The sequence below is a fragment of the Gavia stellata genome, chromosome 10 (assembly GCF_030936135.1).
Source record: "Gavia stellata isolate bGavSte3 chromosome 10, bGavSte3.hap2, whole genome shotgun sequence".
NCBI classification, from domain to species: domain Eukaryota; kingdom Metazoa; phylum Chordata; class Aves; order Gaviiformes; family Gaviidae; genus Gavia; species Gavia stellata.
The window spans coordinates 9,250,820-9,262,848 of record NC_082603.1 but is presented as its reverse complement, the minus strand read 5'-3'; the positions used below and the strand labels follow the sequence as shown (position 1 = coordinate 9,262,848).

Genomic DNA, 12,029 nt, shown 5'->3' with positions numbered 1-12,029 from the left:
AGCCAGGCACCCAGGTACAGTGTAGGTGCAACCCCAGAGAGAGGCTGCCTGCTGAGAGGCAAATCACAGCAAAGATGGGGACCAGCCTGGCTCCAAGGGGCCCTGTAGCCAAAGCCCTGACTCGGTGGCTTCCCACAGCTGCTCAGGGGGAGGATGAGCTGCAGCCAGCAGCTGCAATGCAGTCATTCCTAACACTGCTTAGCGGGGCTTGGAGTGGAGAAGGTAACTACAGCCACCCTGGATGATTCCCTCCTGTCTTCCAGCCAGGATGTGACAGCCCATCCTCAGCAGGGTCACCGGAGGCACAGTTCATCGCCCAGGTCTGCACAGCCAGACTAGAGCCAGCACAACTAGAAAGCCCTCAAATGCATGCAGGGTGGCTATGGGGCCTCAGCGCCAACTCATTTGCAATTTGTGTAGCAGGACTTACACCAAGACGTGTCTCTGCCACCCCACACCACTGCCTGTGCAATTACACCCACTCCGGCACAGAGAGCGTGCGGCTCCGCTCTGCCTCCACCTCCCGCTCCACCCCAGCCAGGGCATCCCCTGGGCATCCTGCTCGGGGTGTGGGCTCAGGGTTCACCCTGAAGATCTGCCACGTGCTTGTCCCTGACCTCAGCTGCCTGGGTAACTTTGAAAATGTTCATCCAAGTGCTTTGTTTAACACCCACGGCTCGGAGCTGGGAATAGGACACCTTGCTCCCAACCTGGCTGTCCAGACTCCAAGGGCACTAATGGCCGTAATTGCCCTGACCAGCCCCACCTGCCCCCTCAGCCCGGGGCTACATTTAAGCTCAGCCCTGGGCCCCCTCTCTGTCTCTGGGCAGTGTCATGGGTGTGCTGGCTCCTGGATGGACTTTGGACCTGCATTGCAATCCCGTCTCCTGCTCTTCTGGGATTACACAGCAAATGACATCTGACTTTCAGGATGTGAGTGCAGTAACTGAAAGCTAGAAGTCTGCCAGAAACCGTGCCTCCCTGGAGAGCTGGGCTTAGCTTTTTACTGGTTTGTATGGAAATTGAATGAAAAAAGTACAGCCTAAAATTTCAGAGGATGAGATGCTCAAATGACTGTTCCCTGGATTTGTGCTGTTTAGAGACCCCCAGATGCACCCAAGCAGGGGTGCCAGACCTGCCGGACTGGGGGGCATTGACGTGCCAACCAGCCCCCCTTGTGCCTCGCAGAGGGGGGATGGAAACAACGGCAGCTGCGGAGGACGGAGGTACTTCACTCCTTCACAGGCTGCTATCGTTTTGCCCTTTTCACAGAGGACTCAGGGGGGAGGCTCTGTTATTAGCATGGAGGTGCCTTGCCCCAGTTTGGGGATAGCCCAGACCCCAGTTGCCCCATCTCCCAGCAGCTGGGGTGCAGCCCCCCACCGCTCTCCGAGTGACTGCAGCCTTGCAAGCCCGACAGATCTGTTGGGCTGTGCCAGTTGCCCTCGGGGCCAGTGTGAGGGCCATTCCTTTGCTAGCAGGGATGTCACCAGGGTGTCCCGAGTGCCGGGTCAGTGCCTGCCAGCTCGGTGGCTGCTTTGAAAGCCTCCTTTGAAGTCAAGGTGCCGTTTGCAGGGTGCTTTGCTGGCTGGCTGGGCACCTCCAGGCACGGAGGGGAGCGGGTGGCAGCGAGGGGTGGGCAAGAAGTGCTGGCGGTTCTCACCGCTCTGGGGCTGGGGAAGGGCGGTGGGCCCATGGGACCACATGGGAAACCCCCGCAGCCTCACGCTTGGCTGCCGAGCCATTGGGAATGCACTTATTTTTTTCTCATTAATCTTCAGTAATAAAGTCAGTGTCAGAAATCCCGGGGGAGCTCAGATCTGTGGGATCAGGCGGTCTGTGTGAATGCTGTCCAGCAGACACCAAGCAGCCTTAATGTGCTCTCTTTCCAGCTGCAGCCGGGGCCGCGTGCCCCTGGAAAGCAGACAGCCTCTCCGGGCACACCGGGAGCAGCTCTGCAGACCTCCTGTTGCTTGGAGGAGCCTGGAGCTTTGTCCCGTGAGACCCCACCGAGGAAACAGGTCTGTCACCTAAAGACTTTTACCTACTGCACCTCTTCCAGTGCTGGGTGAGCAAATCCCCTGGTCCTGTGGCTCTGCTGTAGTTCAGTGACCGACGCTCTGTAATTTCTTCCACGGCCCCGGGGTGGAGGTTTAATGAATGCACAGAGCAAGCTGGCGAAATTGAGGTCCAAAATGAGTGATGAAGGGTCATGAGGAAGCTATACCATGCGCTGTGATTGTAGTTGTGCATTTTAGCAGAGACTTAGCTGAAACACTGAAAAAGAAACCCTGTACCATTGAGCAGAAACAAGGGTTGCACAGAAATAGCTTGTATTTTCCACAGACCTTTGTCCAGTAAGAAATGTTTGGTTTGTGCATTTCAAAGCTTTAGAGTGCTAAGAAAATATTTCCAATAAGAAACTACCCAGATCTTCCTTTTCTTCCCACGACAGCTTAATTTCTTTAAGAGCCCTTCTGGGAGAGCTTTTTGGAGATCCAAGTGCACTCTGAGGACCGGATTGTGTTGTGTACACAATGGCTGGTTTCCTCCAAGAGTGCTCTAGGTTTGTGCCTTGCAACTGCCCCCTCAAAAGCCATATGGAATCTCCCATTACACCAGATTTATCCTGGATTCTGTTATTTCAAGACTTTATTATCCTTTCTAACAACTTGCCTTTTATAGAAGGCAGCCTCGCTGCTTTGCAGTTTCCTGGTTCCCACTGGAACTTTGTAAAAATTAGCATCATATTTAACAACACTGGCTTTTTGGTAGAGGGATCACTGTAATTCTCACCCAGGCGAGTATTTGGCAGTTCATCTGAGCACTCCTTCTGGCAGATATTTAACCATGTGTTCTAAAAATGGGGTTAAAAATATCCTTCTTTTTTTTTTGCCCCAGTGCCTTGGGACAGTCATGCAAATGTGTGTCCCCTAAGGAATGAACCTAGTGTGAGCTCCTTCGCAGCAAAGGCCAATGCAAGTAAGTCACCAAGCTTTTCCGTGATGGCTCTTTCCTTCTCATAGAGCCTGATCACGTCCTGTCCCTGGGGCTCTCTGGAGAGCTTTCTGCTTCTCACATAGTCTTGATTAATTTCTATTCCTTTAGGATGCTTTCCTCAAATCTTCCGTGGCCTGCCTTTCACCTCTAACTTTCCAGAGCTTGTATTCTTTTTTTTACTCTCTCATCTCTATGCAATTTTCATTTCTTTTAAGGTCTTGCTACTTCAGGTGTTCATTTCTACTCCCCTGTATAAGCACGTCACCTGTTTTAAGGCCAGCCTGCCTCTCATTTCCCTTTTGACATTAAATATTAAGGTTACTGCTTTTGCTCTTACCAGGACAGCCTGATCAGTAATTACAGCTCCGTGGCCCCTCATTTGTTACCTTTGAACCAAGCCCTGTGCATGGTTCAGGTGTCACTTGGGTAGTACAGTGTGGGGTTACACCATCCCACTGCCTCCACCAAGCTTCTGAGGTCCAGCCCAATGACTAAAACACTTGTGTAGAAGGAAGGAGATGGGACACCAGCTCCCTCCGCTTACTGCATCCAAGTCACTGACACAGGAGCCACGGGTGAGGTCAAAGAGGAGAAAACCCTGGAAAGCAGCGTTACCCAGAGCACTGGGACTCTGGCCAGCTGGGAATTCAGGAGTCACGTAAGTCCTTTGTCCCATCTGCAGAGCCGCCAAGTTCCCCGACCCCGAGCACAAGGCCCGAGAACGGCCGGGGCCGCAGCTGGGACACAGCACTGCTCCTTGCGCCTGCTCTGTGCCTGCAGCTGGGACCTGCTCCCCTTCCAGCACCCGGGCAGCGTGGGGCAGGGGCAAGCCACCACAAGATGTGCACGGGGCTGGCCTCACCTCTTGCACACACATGGCATCCTTGGGAACATGGCTGAGCTCAGGTTCATGTGTGTCCATAAGGAAAGCCCAGAGAAGCCAGCGGTGACAGGCGTTTTCAATTCAATGCAAGTATTTGCATGGCGTTTATGCTACTATAGGTACTAAAGTGACAGCCTGGATCTGAACAGCAGCATCCCTGTAGCGGCCCCTCTGCACTCAGAGCAGATCGGAGAGGACAAGACACATGCTGTGTGTTTGCAGAGACCTACTGTGGGCAAAGCCAGCGCCCCAGGCACATCAGCAACTGCTGCTGAGCTTCCAGGAGCTCCGCTATCCAAGCGGCACTGGTGCCATCGTGTGCTCTGTGGGGTGCAGCCTCAGCACAGGCAGCTACACACTGTCTCTGCTTTCCTGTACCCATCTACAGCATGGCCACTTGACTGTGTGCATTCCCTGAAGTGTCACCAAAAGACACAATCTGTGAACAGATGCGGTTGGGTTGGCAATGTGCAGGAGACAAACACAATTTCAACACAAAGTTGTCACAAAGAGACCACTCATAGGATTTTATTGAAGGCCACAATTCAAGAAATTGCTTGGATTACACCATTTTTACCCAGATTTGCAAACTGGATCCAGGCAGCAGAGCACATTGTTTCTCCTCACCCATCAGCCAGCACCTGCATTTTTGATCACTTGACAGAATCGGCTACTGTGCAAAGAAGCGCATCCCTAGCTCCACATTAGCCATGCAAGCACCCCACTCCTTTCCCACATGTGCATTCATCCTCAGCCCAGAAGAGCATCTGAATCAAGCTCCTTCCTGCCCATCCCTCTTGCTCTACGTGCCCTCCTGTGGCACTGCCTTTCCCAGCTCGTGGATGGCCCCATTCTCCAGCACCTCCACCTTCCCCTCACCTGGCTGCAGCACGCTGGCCACCATAGCCCTGGCCACCGTTTCCACAGGCACCGAGTAAGCGGTGGGGAAGACCCAAGCCACAGCACCCAGAAACTGCTGGGCCATCCACTCCGCGGGGCGGGACTCCTGGCGCTTGCACAGCAGCACCCTGCAGAGCGAGGAGGCAAGGTGGGTCAGGCTGAAACCATCTCCTGGGGAAAAACTAGAGACTGGGTTCTCCAGCTGCGCCGGGGGCCCAGCCCAGCTTGCTAGACCCACATGGGGGCCATGGGGCTTTGGCAGGGTCCCAAAACGTGACTGAGGTGAGCCCCGAGACACAAAACTCCTTTCCCCGCAGTGCCGCCAAAAGCAGGGTGGCACTTATCTCAGGCAGCAAGAGCACAGTAGAGCTGAAAGGATACAGGTGAGTATCCCCTCTGCATAAGGTCAAGGTCTGTGCGGAGGTAAGCTTTGACTTATGTCCCCCAACCTCTGCTCTCAACCCCAGCCTCTTCTCCTTGTACGGCATGTGACACTAGCATTGGGACGGGCCATGGGAAACTGCTGTGCTTGCTCCCTGCAACACTGGGAAGCAGCGTGCTCGTCCAGGAGCTGCATTTGCGGCTGGTGGCTTTCTCCACCTCCCTCCCCTTATGCATCCTTTCTTTCTTTCTCCATCTCCCAGCCCACTGCTCTGGCAACCCTCCACCTGAGTCCTGTGCCCTCCCTACTCCACCGCTACTCACGCTGGCCGGAGAATGGTACAGCGATCAAAACCAACAGCCTGGACCAGGTTCTCCACTTCTCCCTGTCAGAGCAGTCAGGCAGGATGAAAGGAGACAAGGAGGACTGCAAGCGCCATCCCTTTCCCCCCATGAATTGGCAGGAGATAGTTGCTGAGCTGTGGGCAGGACGGCACTAATGCCAATGGAAAGCTGGTACAGGCCAGGCACTGCCTGGGCAGCGAGCAGCTCGGGTCCACAGGGGACACACTGAGCGTTAGCCAGCAGCGCACCCTTGCAACCGTCATGTTAACTGCAGCTGGATGCTCCTGCGACAGCATCTGGACAGTGTCTAGCCTGGGGATCCTGGCACAGGACACTGGCAGACAGCAGTGAGTCCAGCAGATGTTGGGGGCTGCAGCACAAAACGTATGGGGATAATAACTTCCACGATGGGTATGTTCCCACCTGGGGAGCCTGTGGGCTCTCCACCCTTGGATAGCTCACGTCTCACCTGGGCACAGCCCTGAGCCTCCCCGCCTAGCTGTGAAGCTATCTCAGCCTGGGGCTGGGGAGCCAGGGCTGGGCTGGAGACCCCAGCGGGTCTCTCTGATGGTCTGACCAGGGAGATGGATGCTCCACGTGGGTGCTGCGCTGCTTTGGACAAAGCCACGCGTGGCTGTCCCGCCAGTCCCCTTCCCTCACCCCCTTGTCCCCCAGCACCAGGAGGACCCTGGGAGTCATCTGCATCTCTTGACGCCTCAGCTCCCGCTTCCTTCCCCAGCATCCCAGGAGGAGCCCACCCCAGCTGCCCCCTCACCTTCACGCGGAGGTAGAGGAAGCGGCTGTGCTGGTTTGCCCCCTGAGAGGACTGCAGCACAAAGTGTTTGCAGCCCCCTGCCCGCGCCAGCTCTGCTGCCTGCGCTACGTAGTCCCGGTCCACGCGGACAAAGCCAGCCTGCAGGTAAAGGGGAGAGGAGGGTGAGGGCGGCGGGGGAGAGGGCAGGCAGGACCCCTGCCCCCCGGGGGTCCCACTCACCGCGCCGGCCTTGGCCCTGGTGGTGCCCAGGCAGCAGAAGCCGACGTCGTGTCCCTGGAAGGCGGCAGCATGCTCGCTCAGCCGCTCGAAGTCCACCACCGCCTGCTCCTGCAGGGAGGCCGAGGGTCAGCGCGCCCGCCCTGGCCGCCCCCCGCCCCCCCGCCGTCCCCGGGACCCCCGGCCCCGCGCACCACGGCCGCCCCCGTCTCCTCGCCCAGGCTCAGCCGGCGCCGCCCGACCAGCGTCACCCTGGCGAAGAGCCGCCGGGCCAGCAGCTCCCGCAGCAGCGCCCGGCCCGTCTCCCCGGAGGCGCCCAGCACGAAGCAGGCCCTGCCGCCGCCGCTGCCGCCGCCGCCGCCCGCCGCCGCCATGCCGAGGGAGCAGCGGCCCGGCCGGAGGCGGTGCGATGGTGGGGCGGGCCCGGGCGGGAGGCGGCTGCGCGGCCGCCGGCCTGTCTTCCGCCCGCCCGGCGTTTACCGGCAGGAGAGCCGGACTCTTCCCGGCGGTGCTGGCGGCAGCGCCGAGGCGCCGGGCAGAAGCTGTCGCGCAGCACAGTGCGGCTAAACATAAGACAAGGCCTTTTTCAGGGGCTGGGGAAGGTTGCCCGGGGAGGCCGCAGGGTCTGTGTCCCGCCGAGCAGGGGGCTGCCCCGGGGGACTCCCCTCAGCCTCGCTGCCGCTCGCAGCGCGCAGGGAAGGCCGTCTGCTGGTGTGCCCCCCCGTCCCTGCGCCTGGCGTCCTTGCGGTGGCAGAGCCCACGGCAGAAAGCGTCCCCAGGAGGCTCTCCGAGCCCCCCCTCCTCAGGCGGAGCGGAGCGTCCCGCGAGGGATGCTCAGAGGGGTCTGTGACCTGCCGGGCGGCTCCTCCCCAAAAGCCCCTGGGCTCAGTGTGCGCTGCCGACCAGGGTGCCCTGCAGCCGTGTCCCCCAGGCAGGAGGTGAGTCGCCCCCCCGGGCACCAGCTCCGGACCTGGCCACAGCAGCGGGGCGCACACCCCGCGGTGGCGGCAGCCCTGCCTGCCGGGAGCAGCCTCGCCGTGACTGGCGTGAAGCAGCCACCGGTGCCTGAGGAGCGAGGGGACGGAGCCCGCTTTCCGGGGACCCTCGCCGGGCAGGGCCTGGGGCGTGCTGGCAAGCGCAGTTCCCCTGCTCCAGATTCCTGCCTGGATGTGGTCCCCCTGACAGGGACGATGGCAATCATGACCGGGGGGGGCCAGGTCCCAGCAGGAGCCAGCCCGGGGCATGGCTCTGGGGCGGGCGCATGGGCACCCAGGGGCTCTGCGCAGCCGCTCCCACAGGCAGCGTCAGGGGGCCCCGCGGCACCCCGATCCCGTTTGTCCTGATTCCTGGGGAGGGAGGTGCAGAGGCCTGCATGGCTGCTTTCGGGATCAGCCAGGCGATTTTCCAACCCAGTGTGTCTGCCGAGCGCTCCCCTTGGCCGAGGGCTGAGGATGAATCCCTGGTGCACGTGCCATGTACGAGGCAGGACGCGCGTCATGACTGTCACCGGGTTAATGGCTGGCATCCCGCTCCACCTGCCAGTGTGCTGCCGGCACCCACGGCCGTGTGCCCCATCCGGCAGGCTGCACCCCACAGCCGCAGGCAAACCCAGGTGGGTGCAGGAGGGGGAGGCTGGGATGCGCTGGGGCTTGGGGGTAGTGGGACGAGTGCTTGAGAGTGGGAGGGGAACCCTACAGTGCGACAGTGTGGAGTACCGGCAGCAACGTGTATGGGGCACGTGATATGCTATAGGGTTTCATGGGATGGTGGGGATACCTCTGGGGAGGGGTGGGATCAGGCTGCATGGGGGCCATGCAGTGCTCCCACTGCTCGTGGTCTGCTTCTCCTCCAGGGCAGGGCTCGGTGGGGCCGGTCAGGCGCCGGGGCACCCACTCTCCTGGCGGCATGGAGGCGCAGTGCCGGTGCAGCGCGGCGTTTGATTGCACGTCCCAGCCAGCAGCCTACTGCCCTGACTGGATGGCAGGGCTCCCCGATGCCCTGCCCCTCTCCTGCCTCTCCATCCCTGGCACCCATGACTCCCTCAGCCTGTTTGGCGGCCGGCGCCTGCGGTGCCAGAGCTGGGGCCTGGAGGCCCAGCTGGCAGCCGGTGTCCGCTTCCTGGATGTGCGCTGCAAGCTGGCACGGGGCGAGCTCCACGTCTACCACCTCTGCACCTTTCAGCGGGCCAGCCTGCGGGGGGTCCTGCGCCGCACCCTGCGCTTCCTCCGCGCCCACCCCGGCGAGGCCGTGCTCATGCGCATCAAGGAGGAGCTGCCCATCTTCCCCCGGCCCGGCTTTGCCTCCCGGCTGCACCGCTGCTTGCTGGAGGAGGGACAGGGCTGCGTGTGGTGCCGGGAGGAGGTGCCAACACTGGGCCAGGCACGGGGGAAGATCGTGGTGCTTGAGGCGCTGCCACAGGAGGTGCTGGGCATCCCCTACGAGCAGCTGAGCATCAGTGACGCCTGGAATGTGCTCTCGCTGGAGCGCAAGTGGGCCCGGGCACGGCGGCACCTGGAGAGGGCAGCTGCTGGGGACCCCGCCACCATGCACCTCACATTCTGCTCCGGCAACGGGCTCTTCACCTGCCCGGAGGAGGTGGCCCGCTTCGTGAACCCCCGCTGCTACCAGCACCTGCGGCGCCGAGGGGGGCAGACCATGCGTTGGGGGGTGGTCATCATGGACTTCCCCGGGGCAGGGCTCCTCCGGCTCATCGTGGAAAGTAACGTCTCGCGGGCCAGCGGATACATCACGGCGGTCCCCAGCACCCCCACGGCATCCCTGTGGCGCCCCCGTGGCAGAAGGGATGGGCGCCGCAGCCGGCACAGCTCCGCTCACTGCCCACGCCGGTGTCCATCGGGACGGACGCTGCTCCCGGCCCCACGCCTCTGCCGAAGGACATCAGCGCCCGTAGAGCAAAAGCAGGTTTCTAGCTCTTGCTGGGCACCAGGAAGCCTTTGTGTGATGATGGTGTGACAGCGCTGGAGGTGGCAGAGGGAGGGTTGGCAGCTGTGGTTGGAGCCGGGCAGCCCGGGTAGCTGCCCCTTGCACGCTGCTCTCCCCCGAGGAGCCAGGTACAGTCCCGGCATGGGGCTGGGCCAGCCAAGTCCCCAACGGAGCAGCAGGGATGGGGTGGAGGGAGAAGGTCCTGTCTCACCTCCTCCCAGGCCAGTGAGTCCACCTGAAATGCCTCTCTGCAAAAGAGTCCTTTTCCTTTCAAGGGTAAATAAAAATAAAAAGAAGCTAGGAAAGTACTCACTGCGTTGCCTTGCTGTTTCCTAGCAGACACAACCTCTTGCTTCGGCTGCTCAGCTGTGAAAGAGCCTGTACCCCTCTGCCCATTGCCGAAGCGTAGTCACATCGCTGTTTAAAGCAGAGCTGCGAGAGTTCAGAGGAGGAATTCATTTCAAAGGTGACAACAAATTGTTAGGAATATCCTCCCTCATTATTTTAGTTTTTGTTTTTTTCTTGCAGGGGCTTGCCCCAAAAGTCAAGACTGTTAGAGAGAGGCAGCTTCAGCAGGTGCTGCCGACCCCACGCTTGGAGAGCCGGGTGGCCACAGCAGCGGCATTTCAGGTGGGGCTACCCCATCCCTGGGGTCACACACCCAGGGGACGCTGCACAGGGCAAAGCTCAGTGGTTTGCAACAGCATGGACGGGGCATTTTGTAGATCCACAAAAGCAAAGCGGTTGAGATGTAAAAAAGACCTTAAAACACACGTTGTGCCAGTGCCTGCCCTACCTGCAGAAAATAAATCAGCAATTTAAATAAACTGGCAAGTCACAGGACACAGTAGTTCCTTGGAGCAGAAAGATAACCGACATCCCAGGGGAGAAAGCATCAAACTGCCGGCTGCACTGAAGTGGGGAGGTGAGAAAGAGAAGAGGAAAGCTCAGCCCTGGCCTACCAAAAGGTGAAGAACATCCTCAGGGATGCTTCTGTCTCAGGGGAAAATGCAGCTGGGCTCAGTGCCTGCTGGAGGACAAGCTGCAGGATTTCCTGGCAGGAAAAGAGGACATTGTTTGCTCTGCAGGGGCTCACCCGAGCTGGAGACATGGCTCTTGGTGCTGAGTATGTTCATCTGCTGGCCCTGGGCAGGCTGCGGCAGTTCTGCTCGGGGAGCAGGGGAGGACTGAGCCCATGCTGCAAAGAGCCAGATGGGTGGGGAGCAGGCAGTAACACGCAGGGGGTGACGGAGGTGATGACCAGGGGAATCCATCTCTGGCCTTGCTTTGTGAGACAGGAGAAGATTGATGCCTCTTCATTAAACCAGACACGTGACAAAAGCACTGGCGATGTCTGGGGTGCTGGTGGCCTGCTCCCATCGCCTGCCAGTGCCTCCACTGCCTGTGGCTGTTGCCCCCCCACCGAGCCAGCCTGGCAGCTCTAGGTGTTGCCCTCGCACCGGGAAGATGGGTGCACAGAGGCATGGCCAGGCAGGTGGGTGGCCCTAGCCCTCCAGGGACACACAGTGCCATGGGGGGCCAGGCAGGGTGCAGGCAGAGCAGTCGCAGTTCCCTGGAGCGGCTCTACGGGCTGGGTGGCTTTGCTCTTGCTTACGGCAAGGGCTGCCTGCACAGCTGCAGGGCTGCCCCTGAACGCGGCACATCCCTGGAGGTGCACCCCAGCACCCCGTACCCACCCTCGCCCCAGCTCACTGGCAGGGCAGAGGCACTGCCTGGGATTCCCCGGGTGGGCAGAGCCGCTTGTTTACTCCCTACCACACAAGCAGTGAGATAACTTCAGTATTATCTACACCCCCGGCATCCTGTTTGGCGAACCCTTATCTGTGCCACGCATGTGTTGCTGCTGCCAGGCGCCAGGGAGCCAGCAGGCAGTGCGGGAAGGGGTACCTAGCTGGCAGCGGTGCCCAGTGAAAAGGCTCTCCATCACCGGTGAGGCAGTAAGCTGTCCTGCAGCTGAGATCAAAGAAATCTCTGAAAGGGGTCCTGTGGGGTGGGCAGGAGTGATTTGCCCAAAACTACCCCTGCACCCCACGGCCAGGGCTGCCCCAGCGCTGCAGGGTCCCTGTGGGTGGGGGGCGCAGGGTGCCACGGCTATCTTGGAAGCATCCCCATCCTTCTGGCCCCGACTAATCCTTGCAACCATCTTGCCCCCTCCAAGCCAGGGCACACTCAGATAACACATCTTCCTGGGGCCAAACACATTCAAATTGTGAGAAAGATTTTATCGGGTGCTGCTTTCCTGCAGGGCCCTCGGAGGAGGGTCCAGCTGCCTGGGCTCCTCGCTGGCACCATGCCCTGCTCCCGCAGGGGTGCCACCAGGTGCCTCCTCATTCCGGTGGGCTGCTGAGCCCTCCCCGGCGGTGGGGGTGAGTGGGGCTCCCCAGGAGGGTGCTTGGCCTATCATCGGTGGCAGCCAAGCCGGGCGGGCTGTGTCAGGGTGACTCGGTTCCTCTGTGGTCTGCCGGGGGACATTGCACAAGGAGGGGAACAGGCTGTGCTGCCGTGGGGCGGGAGCCTCTGCCGAAAACAACACAAGTGTGCCTCTGCACAGGGCAGGGGTGCGGC

General features: G+C 60.3%; 2 protein-coding genes across 2 annotated transcripts; one reads left to right on the top strand and one right to left on the bottom strand.

Moving 5' to 3' along the window:
- Window positions 1–4,393: 4,393 nt before the first annotated feature.
- On the bottom strand, window positions 4,394–6,874 carry HTATIP2 (HIV-1 Tat interactive protein 2). Its single transcript, XM_059822202.1, has 5 exons — window positions 6,695–6,874; window positions 6,504–6,611; window positions 6,285–6,422; window positions 5,489–5,550; window positions 4,394–4,911 (listed from the first exon to the last, which is right to left on the bottom strand). Exons 1-5 carry the CDS (start codon window positions 6,872–6,874, stop codon window positions 4,686–4,688), a joined length of 714 nt encoding a protein of 237 aa, XP_059678185.1. The 3' UTR covers window positions 4,394–4,685.
- A 1,531-nt stretch (window positions 6,875–8,405) lies between these two features.
- LOC132317582 (1-phosphatidylinositol phosphodiesterase-like) lies at window positions 8,406–9,430 on the top strand. The gene is given in 2 exon segments (XM_059821575.1): window positions 8,406–9,270; window positions 9,273–9,430. Coding segments are annotated over 2 exon segments (1,023 nt in total).
- Window positions 9,431–12,029: the final 2,599 nt, after the last annotated feature.

Excerpts from the sequence above, each read along its gene's own strand:
- HTATIP2 (XM_059822202.1), bottom strand. The coding sequence starts at position 6,874 with ATGGCGGCGGCGGGCGGCGGCGGCGGCAGCGGCGGCGGCAGGGCCTGC. Across the intron at positions 6,423-6,503 it reads CCAGGGCCAAGGCCGGCGCG|GCTGGCTTTGTCCGCGTGGA; the intron begins GTGAGTGGGACC and ends CTTTACCTGCAG. Across the intron at positions 4,912-5,488 it reads TGTACCATTCTCCGGCCAGC|GGTGCTGCTGTGCAAGCGCC; the intron begins GTGAGTAGCGGT and ends CTCGCTCTGCAG.